This window comes from Strongylocentrotus purpuratus, unplaced genomic scaffold (assembly GCF_000002235.5).
Source record: "Strongylocentrotus purpuratus isolate Spur 01 unplaced genomic scaffold, Spur_5.0 spur5_scaffold_17, whole genome shotgun sequence".
NCBI lineage: Eukaryota > Metazoa > Echinodermata > Echinoidea > Camarodonta > Strongylocentrotidae > Strongylocentrotus > Strongylocentrotus purpuratus.
The window spans coordinates 2,083,693-2,097,965 of record NW_022145602.1 but is presented as its reverse complement, the minus strand read 5'-3'; the positions used below and the strand labels follow the sequence as shown (position 1 = coordinate 2,097,965).

The 14,273-nt window shown below is 37.6% G+C and overlaps 1 protein-coding gene across 1 annotated transcript in view; it reads left to right on the top strand.

Annotated features, from left to right (window-relative positions):
- LOC115925142 overlaps positions 1-13,702 on the top strand; it is a 28,631-nt gene extending 14,929 nt beyond the window's left edge. The window contains exons 2-3 of the mRNA XM_030988441.1: positions 9,268-9,478; positions 12,713-13,702. Of these exons, the coding sequence (XP_030844301.1) occupies positions 9,268-9,478; positions 12,713-12,954 (453 nt within the window). The 3' untranslated portion in view covers positions 12,955-13,702. The remainder of the gene's footprint in view (positions 1-9,267; positions 9,479-12,712) is intronic.
- Positions 13,703-14,273: the final 571 nt, after the last annotated feature.

Genomic DNA, 14,273 nt, shown 5'->3' with positions numbered 1-14,273 from the left:
TCGTATGATATTTAATGAATAATGTTTATATCTTCTCAGAACTGTATTGATCAATCTAAATATGCATGGCGATTGATCAATAAAATTACGAGAAGATATGAATATTATCTATTAAGAATAAACCATATCCACCCAACCGGAAGCGACTATCTGCATTCAAACTCTTTGGTCTTAAATCACACATAATATATTACATCACGAAATTTATTAGTATGATCCGATATTATGTTGATCCAGCTCTACCTTTGTTTCGTCAGAGATAAGGGCTCGAGGAGGTCGTCAGTTTGCATGTGCAGTACAGGTGTAGGTCATAATTCGCTGACACCGGACTTGGTGGAAATACCATCGCTGGATCATGGGTGTACAAGTCTCAAATACAGCAAACCCGTAGTCCCATCAAGAAATCCCCCTAGTCTCTCGGAGAGCAATTTTTTCCCATATGGGGCGATTGGTGTAAAACACAGAGCAATATATCAGGCCTGTTAGTCATAAAACTGAACTATAATCCTGGTGATTGACAACGCCTGTTTAATATTGAGTAAACACCCAAATGGTGTCGAATTGCCCATGACAACCTACTACTATGCGTCTTTAAACATGGACACTAACACAATTGTGTGACTTGGTTCATGGTTTTAAGTTAAAGCCCGTCTGTACTAGTTTGGCCACATGGATTAGACCACGCAGCGTGGTCAATGACAGGTGGTTATCTCATCAAATCAGCTCTCATTAACATAATAAAAAGGGGATCATGGGGTCCAACAGGCACTGATTAGGCTTTGTTTGTTGTATAGAGGGCGCAAGTAGATATAAGTAGTACAGTAGGGCATTAAGGTTAGAGTAGAAGGTGGAAGTATGTAGAATGTTTGTTAGATAATGGGGGTTAGGAATTCACTGTGCAATCATCCCCGGAACATGATGGTCATGTCGTGCAATCATTTTTTCATCTATTCATGGGTCACATTCATGGCCCCCACGGTTATCTATCCTACAAGGTGCATCCCGAGCTAAGATCGATCGTGCTTCTGTATCTATGACATCACGCTCGCGTCGCCCCCTCCCGAAGGGCGGACCTGGGGCGCATCGGGTAAAGTGGGCCGTCTAGTTCCCCTCTCACACACTTGATCACAGTGGCATTTCCTCTCACCATGCTTGGCACGTGCATCCTAGCTAAATAAAAATAATCGTTCCACTCAGTAAACTATTATTGAACTCATTTCGCCGAACAAGCCCGTTGTCTGTGAGATCTAATTCTTGTTATTGTTTTTAGTTGTAGACACCATTGGTTTAAAGCCCCGCTGCACTATCTATAGCTACTTGCGTCCTCTATTAAGCAAACAATGCCTAATCGGTGACCATTGGTCCTCCATGAACCCTTTTTCTTATTTTAATGAGAGCTGATTTGATAAAATAACCGCCTGTCGGTGACCATGCAGGGAGGTCTAATCCCGCCTGACCAAACTAGTGCAGAGGGGCTTTAAGGTACTTGGCTTTTAATACGTATACCATGTTTGCAGTCCTACACTAATTTAAATATTTGTTTTTTTTTAATCTTTCTTCGATAGTGTTTAAACTTGCTTGACATATTAACACGTCTTCGTATTCATCAATAGAAAGTTCTTTTGAAAAGGCATTGCATTCATAAAAACGTAATCAATATGATGAGATCTCATAAAGTTCTGTTATTTTAGATCCAACTATCTTTAAATATATGTTAGACTAGATTCTGGCAGCCAAGAAGTAATATGCTAGCATTTACGCAAGCCATAAGATGATTAAAATACACACCAAGAATGGATGATATTAAAGAAAACTTTCAATGGCTGAGGCACTAAACATGCTAAACATGTATAGTCGTGGTATTGCTTGCCAACCTAAAAAGCCGATTGTCCAACATCATGTAAACGGTATGAAACGAGCGTGGAATTCATGTTGCTTTATTTACGTTTTCTTCTTTCATTTAAATCATAAAATTGTGAGTCGGTGAGAGGCCTAGAACCACACACTTCCTCGGTCCAATGAGGGATTCTGAGCCACGCGTGTGTATGTAGGTGTTGTGGTCTACCTGATAAGTCTCCGGATTGGGAACCACGAGGCACGGGGGTTCGAATTCCTCCGCAGCAATAATGACATTTTTTTTGCACGAAATTAATCTATATTTGCCACACTCGTTTTAGGTGTAGTAAGTGGGCCCCTGGTCAGATTGATACCTTGAATGCGCTGCGCACTAACGATGCTAGCCTCCTGTCGATGGCCAAGGCGCTGTTGGAGTCCGTAGTCGACATCGAGGCGAAAATTCTGGCAAGCGAAGCGAGCCAGAGAGCCTAGGCGCCTCGGCCTCCGGCCTTCTGCCTTCTGGCCTTCTGGGATGCTTCGCTCGCCAGAATTTTCGCCTCGATGACGACTACGGACTCCAACAGCGCCAGGGCAATCGACAATAGGCTATAACAATATAGCATCAAGCTGGGGTTCTTTATATCCAAAGTTATTTGGAAGCGCATAGAGATGTTAGATAATAATGTGATATGCGCTATACACGAACGGCATGTTATTATTATTATTAGTAGTAGTAGTAGTATGTAGGTGGTTTGGTAAGGAATGGGTCTACCCCCCCCCCCAAACTCGGTCTCCCCGATCCTCTTTACTATTGCGCAACCCCCTTTCAATACATATAACATAAGCAGAACATTTAGAAATTTAGTAAAAATTTGTTTTTATTACTTGGACCTAATTCCAGCACGGAGGTTACTCCGATAATTAGAAATATAATTATATGTAAAATCAACTCTTTCAACATGTTCAATACTCAACTTGTGCAAAATCTAGCCTGATACAATTGTAACAAGAGCCAAGAGGCATCGATAAAAGTACTGTAAATTTGTACTGATCTTCTTTTTTCTTCTAAATTGTCAGATAATTTCATACTTGTCCTGTGTCCCTCGCCCCCCCCCCCCTGGCCCCCTCCCCTGTAGAATCCTATAACCGACACGGTAATGAGACTATCTTGCCAAAGTTGGAATTCCTTCTTTTAAACATATATAATTGTACAGAGCGGCGTAGCATCGGTACTAGGTGAAGGGGGGGGGGGGGGGTGTGCAAGGAAGAGTAAGGATTACCGGATAAAAGGGAGTGTGGGTGGAAGTTGGGACTTCCGCGTATCAGTGACAATCTCCTTTCCATACCCTCCTTATTTCTTCCCCTTTATTATCTTTATTATATCTTATCTCCATCCATAATGTCTGCTCCCCTGCCATTGAGCGTACACTGATCATATAGAGGTATTACAGAGTTACCATCCAAACTGCATCCGTAAATATGACGTCACAGCCAATTCCATTTATGATTGGTTGATGCTCTAGGGAGTCCCGCATCTGGAGTTATGATGTCACGATGATGTTCACTCCTAAATTAGTTCATTAGGAGAATTCTCATAAGTGGATCAATGGGCCTAATCATTCACCAATACAGTTTGCATTATATGCATTGTACAGATAAGAGTTCTTGGAATAATCCTTCATGATGTTTGATATTTCTTACAGATAACCATGTAACATTAAAATTAGATAATGGATGTGTGTATATGGGACTGCATGGTCATGTGGAATCAAAATTCGGTCAAAAGTTTTAGAATTGTACTATAATTGGAAATATGGCGTTTGAAAACCGATTCGTGTCAGAAAAAATTATAACAAGGATATTCTCTAATAAAATGTAATGCTTCATGGGGAAAATTTCAATTATTTAAACATATTTGTGGCTTACACACGCAGATATTCATCCCCGTGGAAGGGAATTGAACGGGGCAGTTGGAGATGTATGTTTCTCTTTTACCAGAATTTAAATGCATTCGGATAAAAATGAAATAATCGAAAAGATATTAATGTTTCTTGTGTATTTCAATCAAACTGTAGATGACTATAGCGCAAAGCAAACGAAATGATTACGAATCGAATACGAAATTGTGAATGAAGAATTAAGATTATCCGCAAAAATTGCCAGAGAAAAGGACGGTTGTAATACGTATCCTTTCGTTGTTTTTCGACACAAAGTTTACTTGTAATACTTTACATACGTTCTGGAACTCTCTTTGCTCTTTAATAGCTAGCGTTTAGTAATATGTTAGTTTCTCTCTGCATTTAAGCGAACACTTAAGGTTTATCTTCTCGATAAATACTGTGACTCATTGAGTAGTTCATTTTTGTATATAGTTATTATGGTGCCTAGATCTATTATGTATTACTAAAGACAACAAATTACTTCTTCTTGGTAGTATGTGTCTAACTGAATAATTTCAGATTGCCAGCCTTTTATTCCCTCCCCTGTGGTCTTATGCCCGATTGGTCAAAAGTAAATCACGTGATGAAAGATAGTTCGCCCATTATTGATGGGAGAAGCAAAAAGTTCGTTACACTGTGTAGATAGTACTACTATCTACACAGTGCAACGCACTTTCACTGAAGATAGAGGTACTATCTACAAAGGGCAACGCACTTTCACTGAAGATTATCCAAAAGCGCACTAAAACAGGCGTAATTAAGCGCGCATTACCAATGAGCGCAATTAAAACAAACACATGCGCGCACCGAACCCTCAAGGAGCCTCGGAAGTGATAGTTTATCCCATCACCTTCACCAACGGTAGTTATTTGCTTAATATCTACTCCCATCATGTTCAACATAATTTCAGGACAACGTGTTATCTCAATTTGTTTCGCGCAATGTTCTGACGATGAGGATATAATCACTTCCAAACCACCCTCTTAAGCTTAAAATAGATTTAATTATCATAGGTGTAATATTGTATAGATTATTCAAGATAACATAATGTATATCTACATCACCATGCAAGCCGACACTTACAAGCAGCATCTAACAAGATAACATGTTTTGAAAACATTGAATTGGGTGAATAAACGTAAATCCATGGGTGTGTAAGATTTCTATCTCTAAGGTAATAGATGTAATGGGGAAACAGTGTATCTAATCGGCAACACTTTGCATGAATAGACGTAGCGGTTTATGCAACCGTTCTAATTCTGCTTCCTTCTATTCTCTGTGTGTATCTTTTTATCCCTCCCCATCTCTCTCTCTTTCGAGTGTTGTTTCTTTCACCCGTCCTCTCAACATGTTCATTGTTTCATTTCTTTCGTAATGATTGCTGAATCAAACATTTTTTTTGTATTGTCCTTTCCTAATTTGTTCTATTCATGTTATGAAATTATTTTCTTTGTCGTTGTCGTCTTCTATCTTCCTCATCTCCACTCTCTTCTTATTCTATTCATTATTTTTGATTATCATCCTTTTTCATTTCTCCTTTTTTCGAACTTTCTTTTCTTTCTTCTTCTCCTTCTTCTTCTTCTTCTTCTTCTTCTTCTTCTTCTTCTTCTTCTTCTTCTTCTTCTTCTATTCCTTCACGTTGATCATCGTCACCATCATCTTGTTTTTCTTTTTCTCCTTCTTCGTCGTCGTTTCGTCGTCTTCCTCCTTCTCCTTCTTTTTAAAGATTCTCCCCCTGGAATGGACTAACTCTACATCACAATTACTGCATTGTCCAACAACCGAACTCCACCTGCCACCCAATGCACCGTACCCCAGCCACGCCCATGTACCCCTATCAGCCACGGCTGCCACTATTACCCCTCCTCGAACCCTCTGCGACATCTTACCATCAACTCATACATATCATACGCGCAGATCTTCGAAACAGCTTCCCATGATAATTCCTAGGCTATTTTGAGCTTCTCTCATCATTTATTCTATTTTCTCCCTCCTCTCTCTCTCATCTAAGACGCGCTTCAGCTCCCATCAATACGATATTATGGTAGCGGAAATAAAGGAATTGATTCCCGTCAGTTACGAATGGAGCGGTCACCCCTCATCTATTTATATCTCACCTGGTGCGCTTTGGGTGATCAACATCAACGCCTTTGCTCGTGTGACAGGTGTTAAGATTGCCCTATTCAAAAAGGCGCCAAAAGGAAAAAGTTGTGCTGCATTTTCTACGTCATTAGATCAAAGAGATGAATAGGAATTTTATTGGCAGGTAGATGTTTCTTTGGGAAGTGATAAAGATGTCTTAGTTGACCCGAACCTACTTTCGCTTCGCTTTACTAATTCTGTCTCTCTCATGTCGAATTCTAACCATGGGGATTCCTAACCGTCTTTATTGTTGCTATTATATTTCTTCACTCAACATATATGATTGGTTATTCATTAACTCCTTTCAAACGAATTTGTCCATATCATTTATTTTCTTTCTTCCATTTAAAGCCTTCTTTTTTGTTTGATTGATGGAATGAAAATAATCCCATTGAATAGAATTGGAAATGTTTAATCATGTTAACAGGACATCGATAAAAACAGCTTTGCTGATTCGATTGTTTCTTTTTTATCCTGTATAAATATGTCAAATAAATAAAATATAAATAAATATTATTTACGCAGTCAAATATAATGTGCGGGTGTGAAGTGATCAATCAATTTTGTTCGATTGATGTATCCGTCATTTTGGTTATTTATGAGTCGTTTTGTTTAGTAATCTATTTATACATTAATATGTCCCGTTATTCCATTCATCCAATTCTGTATTTCTTTAATAACTCGTGTAACTGATTTCCGGACATGTAATGTATAGGCCTAGCTACTTGTGAAAGCGGATTCTAATGTTACGATCCGTAAAAACAAAGATGAAAACCGGAAACAAAGAGAAGCAAACTAACAAACAACAAAGAAAACCCATCCCCCATAAAAAGTTTTTTATAAAAAAGATAAACGATACCGCAATAAAAATATATATATATAAACAATGACCAATATATATTTATATATATATATATATATATATATATTACTAAAGGCGTCATTAGAGGGACATTTGGAGTGAAAAAATGAGTCATTAAGTAGACATTGTCATTAGAAGGACAATATGGTGTCCTCTTAACGTTTTATTTCTCATAGAAGGCCCAATTTGTTTATATATCTCTCTATAAATATGTAATTCCACTAAAGGTGTCATTGGAGTGACATTTTGAGTGAAAAATGAGTCATTAAGTAGACATTAGGGTTAGGGTTAGTGTAAGGATTAGGGTTAGGGTTAGAGTTAGGGTTAGGGTTAGGTTTAGGTTTAGAGTTAGGTTTAGGGTTAGGGTTAGGGTTAGGGTTAGGATTTTTATGATGTCTGCTTAATGTACCATGTAGGGTTTTATATATATATATATATATATATATATATATATATATATATATATCAATGGTGTAAACGAAAGATGATGCAAACATAATAGTTAAACAATCTCTTTCACATCAATTCTATTCATGTCAAATCTATCAAAGACAAAAATGAAAAATGAAAACAAACAAAATAAACAAACAAAACAACAAAGACCGGTGACCCGGGTTCGAAACCAAGTCGATGCGCTAGTGCCCTTTGGTAAGGCATTACTCCTCATTACCAGGTCCCTCGGAGAGGACCTAAAGCCGTCGGCCGTCTGGTTGCTTACTTACAAGCATTTATGTTTTCTTAGCAGTCAGGTAAAAAAAAAAATAACAACCAACCAACAGAAGGTAAATGACCCCAAATGAATTAAATAAACACATAATTTGAACAAAGCGAAATATATATTACAATGGTGTAATCGAATGATTATGCTAGCAGATTAGATGAACAATCTCTTTCTCATCAATTCCACTCGAATCCTCGACATTGGGTAATAACATGTAGTATGTCCATGGTAATAACCAGACCCTTATGACGTCACATGTTGGCGGATGTAGACGGGTCCAAGGATTGAGGAAGTTACGTAGAGCTCCGTCACAATGGAAGTTTTGGCCACATACACCGCTAAGAACAAAAATGGAACAAAACAAAATAAATCACGCTTAATCGCTATGGGGTGAATATGTAACACTCACATGACTATAAAATGCGTTCCTTTGTTTTTCCCAACCAGCTGATCCAATAATCTACCCCATTGATAAATACTACCACCCCCACACAAGTCTATACCAACCGCTAAATAGGTCATATGAGGTCGTGTCATTATGGTTTATTCGATTATGTGTCGGTCTGTTATTACTCTTTGTTGGTTTGAGTGGGATTACAAATATCAATTAATAACTGCGTGATATTACTACAAATATGACTCCTACACACATTGACCACGTGACACTACACTCTACCCTTTTTTCTATCCTTGTTATGCTACTACTGTACCTTGACTATACAGCTATACCATTACGTCTATTTGACTGTAACTTGCTGCTATAATACCGTCACCCCGGCTACAGTGCTATTCGTTGCTACTATACTACTACTACTACTACTACTACTACTACTACTACTACTACTACTACTACAACTACTACAACTACTACAACTACTACAATTAATACCACCACCGCCACTGCTACTACGTCCACTACTGAGCATATTACAATTCGTTTTCGACTTCCGAGTTAACTCCAATATCTAGAGGTCGTTTGTATTTTCACTGTAAGTAACGTTTATCGGAATGATTTTTACCACGCAAAACAGTGTACGTGCAATTGTATGTTTCTAGTCCTCCTACCAATACCACAACAGTTTTAAGCACTTAAATATCTTTTGAAACTACAACTATATTCAAATATGAGATGGATCGTCCCTACGCCTGCATGTCTATCTGTGAGTACATGTCGGTAAATGGTGTGTAGCTCTAATCCCTGTTATCTGCATGCCGATGACGTGTAAGTGAACTTTTAAATACGTTGTTTATTATCATCTATTTATTTTTTTCCCCATTTTTTAATGTATTTTCTATTTAAATTGAACATTCCATTCACCTATTCCTTGTAAATTATCAATGATAATTCTTGAATGATCAGTTATTTCACGAGGATACCAATTAATTTGTATTTTACCTGTTTATGTGCATGCTTTTTTACATGTATCTATTTTATATTTTGCAGCTGTTATTTGTTTAATTCTTACCAAACAGGTACTCAAGGAAGACCACCAAATTTGTGTGCCACCCTGTATAAATATGAGAAATAAATGAATAAATAAAGCTCTCCTAAGTTGGGATTCATTTCAATGGTTCCAGGTTCTCTTAATCCATTCACCAATTTCTCTCTCTCTCTCTCTCTCTCTCTCTCCTCCCCCCCCCCCCCCCCATTTCCTCTCTCTCTCTCTCTCTCCCTCTCTCTCTCTCTCTCTCTCTCTCTCTCTCTCTCTCTCTCTCTATCTCTCCTCTCTCTCTCCCCTCTCTCCCCTCACCACCCCTACACGTAGATGGTAGAATGGGGCAAGGTGTCGATACGGTCGTCTTCCAACAACAAGTTGCTCGGGGTTGCTGTGGCGGTGTTGCTGCTGTGTGTCTGTGTGGCAGCGGGACAGAGCTGGCATTGTGGTAGGGCAGCGCAGACCATCATGGGCATGTGTAACAGCTGCTACGCCTCACACGACAAAAGAAGTATTTCGAAACCCTCTTATACACCAGCAAGTAAGTCTATTTCATTATCATGATTACATTTCGATAATTTAAAAAAATGATAATAACACTATTAAAGCACATCTGCCCTGGTTTGGCCAGCAGCGATTAGACATCCCTGCATGGTCACTGACAGGTGGTTATCTCATCAAATCACCTCTCAATTAACGTAAGAAAAAGGGGATCATGGGGGACCAACGGTCACCGCTTAAGCATTGTTTGTTATATAGAGCGTGTAAGTTGCGATAAGTAGTGAAGTGGGGCTTTAATAACAATAATGATAATGTAGGTTTACAAAGCGTTTGATATATCAACGATGTCTCTAAGAACTCTACAGATGGTATATTGCACATGTATCATTACCCAGGTTATTGGATTTAGGCTGACCCTTAAACAATTCGTTCCTATTTTCACGAAGTGACAGTAGTGAGGAAAATCCGCACGCAAATTGTATGCGATTTTCATTCACTACCGTCACTTCATGAAAATAGGGACGAATGTATGCACATTCTCCTCTCCCTGTGGAGCATTCTATATTCATAGCATCATCATCTTATGGGGTCGATCTAACTCGGTATCTCAGGGAAGCTTGGCTTTGCTTGGCGATATATTGAAATGTATCCACGAACACGACCTCTTTAAAAATAGCCATATAGTTAACGTTTTTAGAATTGCACCCCTTGAAGTTTTCAACATTCATGAAAGACCAAGTATAGTACTGAATTAGCTACCCTGTCATTATTTTATCACGCACAATAACATATAAATGAATGAATAAATAAATACATTTCTCTGTGCTTTGACGGACATTTGGCATTGTCCTGTCAAACAAAAATGAAATCGATTCGACTTTCTGAAATTTTCTTCAAAATCATTATTCAGGGCAGAAAATGATAAACGATGGCCCCCTTTCAAAATGCTTGCGGTCAATTTAATTTTCTCGGCTCACGATCAATGATTGGTCTCTCGATGGATCATAAGCAGTTGCCGCTATTCTCTCTTGCTCCTCTCTTCTTCTTCTTCTTTTCTTTCTTTCGTTCGTTCTTTATTTTCCTTCCAATTTAAAGGCCCACTGCACTACTTGTAGCTACTTGCGCCCTCTATATAACAAACAATGCCTAATCGGTGACCATTGGTCCCCCATGATCCTCTTTTACTTATGTTAACTGAGAGCTGGGTTGATGAGATAACCACCTGTCCAGTGACCTTGCGGGGCAGTCTAATCCCTCCTGTAAACTACGGCAGATAAGCTTTAAAAGACATTGAGCTTCAACGAAAATCGAATTATGTTAGTTCCTTATCTTTTGGTGGTCATAATTTTCTTTTAAAGCCCCACTGTCCTACTTGTAGCTACTTGCTCCCTCTATGTAGAAAACTTCCCCAATCGGTGCTTGTTGGTCCCCCATGGTCCTCTATTTATTATGTTATTTAAGAGCTGAGTTGATGAGATAACCACCTGTCCAGTGACCTCGCTGTGTAGTCTAATCCCTCCTAGCCACACTAGTGTTGATAAGCTTTAAGGGGTCTTGTAATAAGGTTATAAATGGTTTTTGAATTTTCAAATTTCAATCAGAATTCCAATCATAAATATCTTGATAATCAGACAAGCGATCGGCTTGTAAAAGTCATGGGATTCCTGACTGACCTAAAGGTTTATAATTATGATTGCAGCATGGGCTAAATCCAGGATTTTGTTTAGAATCTGTGAAAAAGATACCAATCCCTTTAATATGTGCTACATATATGATATTGAAGATATTGAAAAAAAAAGGATTTCTTCGTTAATTTTCGTTTTTCTCTCTCTCTCTCTCGTTTCATGACCAGATTTCAACTCTTTATTCTTTTTTGCAAAATAATTGTTTAATTTAGTAGCAATTACAGTGCTTTCGCGCTCCATTAACAGTCATTCAACCCAGTTTGAACTCCATTAAGGGTTGACTAGATAACGCCTGTACTTGGCTTGAACCAAATCATTAAAAACATATTTCTGTTTTTCAAAACCTCCGGGCTGATGAAACGGAAATTATATTTTCATTAACAAAACAAAAACAAAGAAATCTGCTCAGCGGGGGAGGAAAAGTGCATCAAAAATCGATAAACAGTATTAAAGCCCAATGGTATTTCAATTGTGAAAAGATTACACTTGGTGGACCTCATAAAATAGATTGACAGCAAATTGCACCTGTCGAATCTGTTAAATAGTTTTGGATGTCGTGAAGGTGAGAAGAAAACAAGGGGGAAAGCCCCCGAGTGTGGGTGTTTTTGTTAGGCTGTACGAGTGGGCGATCAAAATATTTCACTAGAAATGGTGTCATTAAAATCCTCTACATCGGATGAAATTAGAGAAGCATTGAACACGTAATAATAACTTTAACATAACTTAACCTTCTCTAAATATTTCTCAGCCAAAATAAAAAAAATATATTAACAAGTAAAGAAACATAACTACACATGTATACTAATGATTGCTTATTCAAGACAGAGAGGATAGGTATTAGCATTTTATAAATTGCTAAATGAGAACATAGCCAAGTTATTACACTTTACAGAAATAATGTCGTATTGTACATGATTCCAGGTAACTACGTCAGCCAACTTTATTAAGAGATGAGGTGTCTTTATCAAACGACAAGGATGCACATGAAAATTAATTGTATTAGAAAATACTCGTCGTTATACTTTAGTTTAGTTACCCCCTCCCCATCTAATGCCCCTTTGTACCTTTACAACAATCCAGAGTTACCTTGTCTTGATAATCCCTTTTAGTAACGATAACACTTACTGATGTTTATTATTTTTTATATAATGACCCCTTGTAATATTCACGCTTTTCCAAATATTGATATAATTTCTTTACGCTTAATTCCAGAGGTGGGAAAGAATTTAAATGTGGTAGAAATTTCCTCTAACTCAATAATAGATCATGGGCCCTTTTCACAAAACTTGTCATCAGTGACAAATGACACTTTTTGTTATAAACTAGTGAAATCCTTGCTTCTGATTGGTTATCAGCAGATTTTTCACTGATCTTTGTCATTTGTCATTGAAAAAAGGCTTTGTGAAGCGGGTCTCTGGACTTACTATTGTTTTTAATAATTTAAATATCTTGGAATTAGTAAATGTATTTTCGCTATGAAGTAACTTTTTTTTTTTTTCGCTTCGTTCCTTTCTTTTGCGAAGGTTGTTGATAGGTATCCTGTTTCCTTCTCTCATTCTTTCTACTCTTGTTTTGTCTTTTCATTCCAGAGCCTTTCCTACACAAACGAAATGCAGTGCACTTCCTCAGAACGACAAAACGAGAAATTGAAAGTCGGCCCTCTATGGGTGACACGGCGATTGAGGTGGCGGTGGAGCGGAGGTCAACGGGTAACCGCGGTTTCATCCACGAGTGCTGCAACAAGTTCTGCGATCCGGGGGAAATGGTGTTGTACTGCTGCGAGAAACGGCAAATAGAATGGGCGCAATTTCACAACCTGTTAAAAGCATAGCACGTGTTATATGTAGTAAACAACAACAGCAGCAGCAACATAATCACCATCACCATCAACAGCAACATCAACAACAACATCAACATCAACATCAACAACAACATCAACAGATACGCCTGTTTATTAGAGTGTAGAAAAGCAGTAAATGACATACATTAATTTTGCCAGAGTAGGATATTGATTTGAATTTAAAAGAGTCGGTAGTTGGAATTACACATGGTTAATCATTTTCTAATTTGTTATAGAGGGATATTCAGCGGTTATTAGGTCGGCTTTAGGCTTTTTAAATAACTAGATTGGTTATATGTTTCATTTAATTTACATGACACTGCCTTTTGTTATGTTCTACGACCATTCAAAGATTCGTTTAAATGTTGGATAATGAAAATATATATATATATATATATATATATATATAGTTCTACGTTCCTTTCGAGATCCGGCCATATTTTTCTTTCATGAATTATATCCTCCATTTTCTTACATGTGTCTCCCCATGTTTCGGGAAATTTGAAAGAAGTACTGAACTTTCACCGCTCAAAATTCAAAATGATTCTATTCTTTTGCAAATATTCTAACATGAGTTCAATGTGTATATCTTTATACAAAACTTGCTATAAAAAACACAGACTAATTGTATGTTTTGTTTTCTGAGCATTACATGAATGAAAGATTGTTATCAAATTTCGTGTTAACGTGAAAATGAATGTGCTCAACCCACCTTCGTTCGCCGCGCATCTTTGTCATTAAAACAATATATATATATATATATATATGAGAGTGTACATGGATATTCAAGTAAATAATTTGTAATAAGAATATGATCTACCGTATCAATTAAATGCCAGAGGAAAAAAGAGTAATTTTTGAGGGAAATGTGTTGGTTTCTTCTCCTTCTTAATTTACATCAGTTAGAAATCTTTTGAAACCACTAGCTGTCGTCTGTATGATGTAACCGATTTTAACATATGGCAATTTCCAAATAAATTCATATACTGTCTAAATTGGGAGTTTTAAAACGTATATAGGAAAAAACAAATACATCGGTTAATATTTCAAATGATGCAACAGAAATAGGAGCAAATGGATCCTTATGTAGAAGTATGACCGGAAGACGAAAAATACTCAAAGCGGATTAACATTATAAAAATCATGAACGGAACAGGACAGCATTTTCCGCAAATCACTATAGTGATTTGCGGAAAATGCTGACATTCAACGGAAATGTTAATACGTCCAGTAAATATTATAACGACTCTAATGGATTCAGTGTCCTCTATTTCCCGACCGCTGTTCATGGTAAGCAAAAAAAAAACAAC